This window comes from Arachis hypogaea, chromosome 13 (assembly GCF_003086295.3).
Source record: "Arachis hypogaea cultivar Tifrunner chromosome 13, arahy.Tifrunner.gnm2.J5K5, whole genome shotgun sequence".
NCBI lineage: Eukaryota > Viridiplantae > Streptophyta > Magnoliopsida > Fabales > Fabaceae > Arachis > Arachis hypogaea.
In genome coordinates this window covers 127,642,303-127,651,412 of record NC_092048.1, presented here as the reverse complement: position 1 = coordinate 127,651,412, position 9,110 = coordinate 127,642,303, and the positions used below count along the sequence as shown (strand labels likewise).

Genomic DNA, 9,110 nt, shown 5'->3' with positions numbered 1-9,110 from the left:
GCTCATAGTTGTTATTTGTGGCTCACTAAGAAGATGTTTAGTTTGAAGAACAGGAAAAATTGGCTTTGACTTTGGCGTCAACATGTTCCAGAAAAAGCACAAATTCTTAGGGCTGTCAAATGGGCCAACCCAGCCTATTTAAGCCCAGACCGATTAGCCCACGGGTTAAACGGGCTAGCCCATTTAAACCCACTTTGTTCGCGGGCCTAAATTTTATAGCCCGGACCGTTTATGGCCAGCCCAACGGGTTAAATGGGCTGGCCCGTTTATCTGTTGAAATTTTTTTTTTTGAAATTTTTTTTAAAAAAAAGCTAAAAAAATCCAATTTTGAGGAGAAAAATTGGTGTACATATTTGGACAAAAAAATCCTGTTTGGCACAAATAAAATTAAAGTTCTAGTAAACAATTAAATACATTTAATTTTAGTAACTATTATATTCTAAATTTGTTGTTTTAACTCAAAACAGAACCACATTCACATCCAATTAGTGATTCCATATTTCTAATTCTAATATTTCTAATTAAAGAGGTATTTGTAATTCCCCTCATATAGTTAATAGACTATTATAAACCAACATAGCAACATCATAATTCTACCAAAAAGCCACACAAAGGTAAAAAGAAAGTATTTAACAGATTACATGGCATGCAAATATTTTACAAAAGCAGCAAGCAATGTAATCCCCAAAATCTTTTATCCCATCCACCAATTTAGTCAACACCTGCAATAGAAAGAAAAATAAATTATCAAATAAAAGTTAGTGACTTAGTGGCAGAAAAAGAATTTTCATAGAATTGAATTAAAAAATGCATGGTTTGAAACAATTAGACAATACTAATAAAATACCAGGCATCATATTAATTGAATCCACTTTATCTTTATAATGTTCTTTGTCACTTTCATTTTGACACTCAAATTCAGCATCTACAATTTAAAGTTAGTTAGTAGAAAACTAAATAAATACAATATGCAAGTCATTCATTATTTATTGCCAATAGAAGTTAACAAAATAAATTTAAAAAGTGAATTATCATCATCTTCAAATCCATGTATCCAATTACGAGCACAAATAAGAGCTTGCACATTCTTATCCAAAATAGAATTTCTATATTTATTTAGGACATGTGCACCAATAGAAAAGGCTGACTCTGAAGCTACCGTAGTTATTGGAATACTAAGCACATCACAAGCCATGGAAGCTAAATCAGAAAAGCGATGGGCTTGAGACCTCCAATATTGCAAGACATCTATTTTAGAGTTCATATCAAGAGTTGACTCTTCTAAATAGATATCTAACGAAGACTTTCTTTGTGAAGCATTAGTTTGAAAATTTATATTTCTCAACTCCTACAATATTCAAAAAAAATAATAAAACAATTAAAAAAGTAACATATTGATATAAACATATAAAAGAAAATTATATTAACATAATGCACAACAGAGATAAAACTTACATCATGCACATCAAATGAAAGTGAATCATCTTCTCTAGAAGTTGGAATTCTTATTTGACCACCAGAAGCATTAGAAGAGGCATTATGTGACAAAGTTTCTGAATATGCTTCAAACAACAAATACAGCTTTTTCTTGATGGTGGTCAATTTCTCATTAGCAGTACATGGATCCACTTTATTCAAACAATATTCCAAAACATGAAATTTCATTCGAGGATCAAGAATAGCCCCTAGAGAGAGAATTATGGAATAATCGCTCCAATACTTATTAAATTTGGCTTTCATTGGTTGCACCATTTTTCTTATGACCCCATCCTCACTAATGGAGAATTCTTTCAGCAAACATTCAATCCTCCAAATTTGCATAAAATATAAATTTGAAGTAGGATAAGATTGACCAGACATCAAGGTAGTAATTTTATAAAATGGATTTAGAAATTTACAGATTTCTCTTCCTCTTTTCCACTCTTCTTCCGACGGACAATCTCTGAAATTGTTATCCTTCAAAGAGAGTCTAACAAAACCACGCTCGCATCTCAAAGCACTCTCCAACATCAAGAAAGTAGAATTCTATCTAGTAGGCACATCTAAGTTCACTCTAATGTCAGAAATTTCAAGTGACTTAAGAACATCTCTAAATTGAATAGCCCGTGCCTCCGATGCTCTCACATACTTGATACTCTCTCTGATATTATGAAAAGTAGAACTAGCAACCTTCAACCCATCTTGAACTATCAAGTTTAAGATATGAGCACAACACCTCACATGAAAAAAGTTCCCATTACACAATAACCCATCACTTAAAAGGAGGTTTTGCTTGAGTAAAGTTTGCATGCTATCATTAGATGAAGCATTGTCTAAGGTTATTGAAAATATTTTTTTCTCTATTCCCCATTCAGATAACAACTCAAGTACTTTATTTGCTAATTGATGTCCCGTATGTGGAGGGGGCAAGTGAGAAAATAAGAGTATCTTAGAATTTAATTTCCATCGTGAATCAACATAATGGGCAGTCAAAGTCATATAACCTTCTGTTGTGCATGAAGTCCAAATATCAGTAGTTAAACATATCCTACTTCGAAGTTTCCCTAACTGACATTTTAATTTTTCTTTTTCAGCAATATAAAATTTAAAAATATCAGCTACAGCAGTGTTTCGAGAAAACATCTTAGCATCAGGATTCAAGTACTTAAAAACATCCCTAATTCTTCTATACTCAACAAATGAGAAAGGCAAATCATGTTCTATGATTGCTATTGCAATTTTTTCACGAAAAACCATAGGATCAACTTGTCTAGCCTTAACCTCCCAGCTTCATCAAGCATCATTTTTCCCAAATCATGAAATTTGGGAAGTTCACGACACACAGGGATATGCCGTCTCAATGTAGAGGTACCATGAGTACTATCCCCACCTTTGTATTCTTTTCCACACCCTTTACATTTGCACCTTGTTTTTTCATCTTCCCCAACTATTTTTATAAAGCTATCCCAGACATTAGATGTAGTTAACCGTTTTCTCTTTTTAGCATTTGACCCATCAATAGCAGCAGGTGGAATACTTACAAGAGGTGTCGCTTGAGTTACTTCGGGCGAGACTTTGTCGTCAACAAGATCATCAAAGTCATCATCAGAGTCTGAGTCTGAGTCCAAAAAAATTTGTTCTACCTCAGCATTTGGATCAACAATATATCTTGCATAGTCATCCATAACTCCAAATTAAATCACTAACAAAAAATAAAAACACAGAATCAGATTAATCCTTATTATAACCCAAAATAACCCAGAACAAAACAGAATACATAAATAAATAAATAATTGATGTTAGTGTCGTACTATTCATCTAAATGTTGAGAACCTAAGATTTGTGAGAAAAGAAATAACATGCATATTTTATTATTAAGACAAGAACTGAAGAAAGTAATCTTACAATAGTTGGTTGAAAATTGATGAGTGTGATGACTGAAGGCTATGAAAACTAACGAAGAGTAGAAGTTGACTGAAGAATGGATGAGGTAATGAAAACTGAAGGGCTAACGGTGATGAGAGCCTCGCAAGGCTTTAATGGTGGGGATGCTCATCGATGACACCGACAAAGAAGTTACTGTCGCCGAAGAAGGATGAACACATGCATAAAAAATAAATTTGTGAAGTTGTGGTGCTGTGCAGAAGAATTAGGGATTTATGCTACTTTAGTGTGCTTTCTCTTTTTCCTTTGAACGTTTGCTCACTTGCTGTGTACAAGAAACGGAGATTGAAGAATTAGGGATTTACTGATTTAGCATTAGGGCATATGGTGATATAGATTATTGGATTATGGGCTGATGGGTATATTGGCATGGGCTATGGTTACTCTCGGGTGATTTTTCTTTTTCCTTTCATCCTTTGTACGTTACAATTTCTAGTGAGTGTTGAGAGTTTTTTTTATTTTGTACTCTTAGTCTTATATTGTATATGGGTTGGGTTATATTTTGGGTTGGGTTCAAGGGTTTTTTTATCTTCATAATATTGGACTATTGGTCTTTTTGTTATTTTTGTACGGGTCGGGTAATTTTTTTTTTCAATGATGCTTGGCCAAAATCTGAAATTTTGGTTAAAAAAAAAAAAACTAAATTTTATGCGGGCCCCCATTTAGCCCGCGGGCTAGCCCATTTAACCCGCAATTTTTTTCGGGTTAATCGGGCTCAACCCGTTTAGCCCGAAATTTAAATGGGCCTAAATTAGAGGCAAAAGTCCGCCCATTTAAATGGGTAAACGGGCCAGCCCGATGGGCTTGGCCCATTTTGACGGCCCTACAAATTCTTAGCCTGGCTATGTCTTCAGGAGGCTCTTCCTACTGCTGTATTTCGTTTTAGGAGGGACATTTTGCACACGGATAGTTTTCCACGATTTTTCTCAGGTCAGGAATCGGTTTTACATTGCATTCGAGATTGTCCAAAAGCCCAACTAGTTTGGCAAGGTTTAGGGATCTCCTGTCAACCACTGGATTTAATGAGTTGGTTCTTACAAAATAGTAAACAACGCCCCTTTAGATTATTTTCTGGTCTCTGGTGGATTTGGCGTTCGAGGAATAACGAGATCTTTCATCCCCACGAACCTTGGACCATGGACAACGTAACTAGTATGGCTTTGTCCTTGGAAAAGGAGCTCCGGAATATTTTTGAGTTGCAACGAGTGTCTATCCCTCTTCACCATTAGTGGCTCTTGGATTCCCCCTCGGCAGGGAAGGATCCAGAAATATTATTTTGGAGGGGCCAATAACATATATAATATTAAAAAATTATACAAAAAATTATATAATGTAAAATGTATTACAAAAATATATCGATAGAGAATATCTTTTAAAGTACAAAAAATATGTATGTACTTTTTATTAACGAAGTGGTCGATTTTTCGTATCATAAAATTTATCGATAATAGAATTTGTGTCAAATTTTTTAGCAATTTTCTTTTCAATATAATTAAAAGACAATTAGCAAGAAATTAACCTTTCATTTTGTTTATGAGTTATTATTCACAATATTCATCACTGAAAAAGATCTCTCATTTGTAATAATTGAAACAGAGAGAATTAATACCAAATGAATCAAGAAGGACGCTCACAAGAAGAAAAAAATTCACTTTATGGGATCTAAAAAAATTTATTTAATTAAAAAATATTAGTAATAATATCTTTTCATATTTTTTTAATATTATTACTTATTTTTTTTAGATATTAGAAATCATTAATACCTAGGTTAGGCTGGACTTTTATTTATATTAGACTAAATACTAAATAAATTTAAAAAAAAAATAAATCATACTTAATAACTTATTACTATTAATCTTTTTTTAAAAAAGTTGGGGGGCCGAGGACTTCGCTTCCCCCCCCCCCCGGCCGCCGCGTATGTTCGTCCCTGCCCTCGGTGGATACTTTTAAGATTAATTGTAAGCTATTCTGGCAATGGTGCTCGGGTTGGTTTTACTCGTGTTAGCAGAGATTGGAAGGGAAGGTGACAATGAGGCTGTTTGGGAACAATTGAAAGTCATAGTATTCTGCAAAGAGAGTTGTTTGCTATTTGGAGAGGCTTTCTTTTAGCCTGAGATTCGGGACAAACAGATATTAAATGTGAGATAAACTGTGTGAAGGTCTTTACTATTGTCAATAATTTACAGGATTGCTCTAGTTTTATTGATCCTTTCGTTTTGAAAATTCGAGATATCATGTTTTGAAAATGACGTGCTGATCTCCGGTTGATCTTGAGATATGCAAACACAGTAACAAATACTATAGCAAAGACTGCAATGAGAACTCTTTCTCCCCAAGTAGAGCTTCCGTTGCTTTAGAAAGAGTTTGAGAATAGTATTCAGCATGACTATCTTTTTTAAGCAATTTCTTGTTTGTTTTTTCTTTCTTGGTTGTTATTTATTTTCTTTTCAGTCACCAAAAAATGGACTAGTGAGTTAACCACTAGACCAACCCAACTTAGTTCTAGAATATGATATAGTGTTCCTCCCAAACATTACACTGAAGACGGTTACGCTATGCACTAGACCATTATTTATTTATTTATATTTGGATTAGAAATTATATTATATTGGATAAAGTATATTTTTTATTTCTAAAATTTAATAAAAAATTTAAAAATATTCTTAAATTTTATTTTGTTTCAATTTTGTTTTAGAAATTTGCATAAAAATTATGTTTAATTTTCTTGTGTTAAGAGTTATTCTTTATAAAATTGTTGTTGAATTAATCTTAAATTTTTTAAAAAATTAGCCGCTAGAAATATATTTAATGCAAATCAAATAAATTGAAATAAAATTAAAACAAAATAAAACTTTAAAATAGTTTTGGCCCGGTTATATTTCAAAGGTCCCAAGGTCCAAAAGGAGAACCAACCTAAAAAAGGTAGTGTGAAACCCACATCACTAAATTGTAACTGGCGTCCTGTTGCAGCGAACCATATACATTGGGTGCAAGTAATCTCTTATTTAGCCTCTATCATTGATACAACATAGGCAGATGATAATCCAAGCAGTAAGGACATTGAAATAACCGTACATAAATCCCATGCGATGTGCAGCTTAAACAGATAATTGCTAAGACAACTAACTAATCAAGCTTCTTATACAAGATGCAATCTCATTTAAGGAACAGACTATGAAGCAGCACCTGTAAAGACCTTCCTAACAATCCAGTCAAACCAACACCAAACAGTATAATGGATAACAATTTAAACAGGAAGTAATCCTCCAAAATAGATTGATTCTCCTCATAGTAGAATCAATAGGAAAAGTGATACAAAAAAAATTTATACAGATTCTTTGGAGGTATTACAAAGACACCAAATCTCCATAAAAGCCATAATCACATGCATATTAATTGAAAATTGAGACTATTAAACTGCAAGAAGAAATATTGCAATCACAAAAGCATTATAATACTAATGATTGTCAGAATTGCTATTGTCAGTAGAATCAAGGCTACTCTTGCAGCTCTCTCTCAAATCTCTCAGTTCTTCAAATTTTGATTCCTGAAAGTAGAATGAAATCACTCAAAGTGTTAGCAAAGAAGTAGAAACAAAAAACTAAGATAAATATCAAATAACAATAACACGCCTAAGAAGCTGCCCATTCTTTTGTGCAGACTGAACTCTGGACGAGTGTGCTGTGTCATGTGTGTATCTCCTAAGAATGGAAAATCGCAAGTGTAGAAACAGATAACATTCGATTTTGAATGAAATGGCAATAGAGAATCAAGAGGACATCAAGAGTGATAGGACTGGAACTCACAAGCTGTTTAGTTTCTTGAGCAAATGTGTTGCCCATATGAACAAAGAGTGACTTCCACTGCTCCATAAGGCTCAATTCTAATTTGGATGACTCTGTGCTGCTCTGTGGATCATGCACCAATTTCTCCTTTAAGTCAGAAAACCTCTGAAGCGTTGTGCTTGCCTCTTTCTGACTCTTCTTCAGAGCTGGCCAAACACAAGAAACATTAACAAAACATGATCAATAACTGCAGCATTCAATAAAGATTGCCTAAAGTGTAGTCCTTTATAACAACAACTCACCGCTTAGTCTGCCCTTCACATCTTGATAATGGAGATCCGACCAGATATAAGCAGCTATACATTAACACAGGAAAACACAGATTTCAATCATCATACCATAATATCATAACTTAACATTAATTTCCCATGATTTCAAATATCACAAATAGACTCTTTCACAGAAATTAGTTATAACGACCTTTGGAGCAAAAGGAACAAGTGCATTGTTTCAGAAGGTCGACGCTATCAACAGACGGGTTTGCGCCACTAACCCCCTTGAGAGTCGAACACCGTTCTAGGCCTAGAAATCCAAAATCGTGGGAAGCAGAGATCACCGGCGGTTCCACCGCAACAGATTTGGAAGACGCTAATTTATCAACACAAACCTCTGTGTCATCATTTTGAATGACGCGGTTGCTGAAGCCTTCAGTTATGGGTATTCCTTCCGGAACACCGCTAGGGTTTCTGTCTTGAACATCGTTTCCTAACCCCAAAGAAGTCACACCGGCGCCACCGAAGAAATTCTGTTCCTCCGGTAAATTGTTGGTCTGTGGATCCGATGTTTGAGATGAGAGTGTCCGTAACGAGGAGTCAGAGACGGCATCGCAGAAGAGGAAACTGAGGGAAGGGTTTTTCCCCTTTTCTGGGAACTGAAGCTTGTCGTTATCGTTGAACTGCGTGCTCAATTTCGCACCTAATTGAAAGTGGAACTTCTTTTTGGCGAAGTGGGAATCCCCATCGCTTGTGGTTTTGCGAGGGGAGTCGCCGGAGATGGAAGAAAAGGGCCTCTTGGAGGGGCGGTTGGTGACATCTGAGAGAGCAGGACGGGTGTTGAAATTGAGAACCCTGTCGCTGAAATTCTCTTCCGTTACCATGAATCTGACGCGAATCGGTGATCTGGTGTGTTGAATCTTGAAACCCTACGAATTGGGCGTAAGTAACTTCACTAACAAACACCGAAAACCCTACAAATAGAGTGGCGTAAGAAATGAACTACCTCAAAATTTGGTTCGGGTAGTGAGAGGAAGGAGGATTCTATTACATGCTTCCACAACTAAAAAATTGGAAGTGTAGGTTGCAGTGTAGAGAGAGAGTGAGAGTATGTTATTCATCATGGGAGCTCAGACACGCCCCAAATTCTCAGGCGGGAAGAAAGCGGGCCTCGCCGCGCTTTTCAACTTTTTGAAAGCTGCGGCGCGCCATTCTCTCAATCCATATTACAATTGGGCCTCTTTACCATCTTCTACTGGATCACCGTCCTGGTGCTCTCCCCGGGCCCAAAAACTATATTAAGTGTTCCTCCACCCTGACAAAAACAAAAGGGGTGGTCCTCCACGTCATAACAAATCTTCGGTCTACCTTCTGACGTCTATAAGATGTGGATATTGAGATATTCCCTTCGTTCTGAATGAACAAAATAACAAAATTTAATTATTTAACTAATGGCATGTGGCAAGAATGGTAAATGGATGTCAGATCCAATTTGGGACAAGATATGAGCCTAATAGAAAATGAAATTGTAGACTGTAGTGGCGAATCGGTCTTGACAAGATGCCTTATCCAACCGCAGCTACAAAGCAGAGTATGGGACTATGGGCCAAGGGTGAGACGAACGGGGAGT

General features: G+C 35.6%; 2 protein-coding genes across 2 annotated transcripts; both read right to left on the bottom strand.

Moving 5' to 3' along the window:
- Positions 1-711: 711 nt before the first annotated feature.
- LOC140177723 (zinc finger BED domain-containing protein DAYSLEEPER-like) lies at positions 712-1,752 on the bottom strand. Its single transcript, XM_072210871.1, has 4 exons — positions 1,456-1,752; positions 1,063-1,348; positions 848-925; positions 712-722 (listed from the first exon to the last, which is right to left on the bottom strand). Exons 1-4 carry the CDS (start codon positions 1,750-1,752, stop codon positions 712-714), a joined length of 672 nt encoding a protein of 223 aa, XP_072066972.1.
- A 4,917-nt stretch (positions 1,753-6,669) lies between these two features.
- Positions 6,670-8,971, bottom strand: LOC112733300 (uncharacterized). Its single transcript, XM_025782218.3, has 5 exons — positions 8,487-8,971; positions 7,689-8,409; positions 7,511-7,564; positions 7,230-7,414; positions 6,670-6,970 (listed from the first exon to the last, which is right to left on the bottom strand). Exons 2-5 carry the CDS (start codon positions 8,362-8,364, stop codon positions 6,881-6,883), a joined length of 1,005 nt encoding a protein of 334 aa, XP_025638003.1. The 5' UTR covers positions 8,365-8,409; positions 8,487-8,971; the 3' UTR covers positions 6,670-6,880.
- Positions 8,972-9,110: the final 139 nt, after the last annotated feature.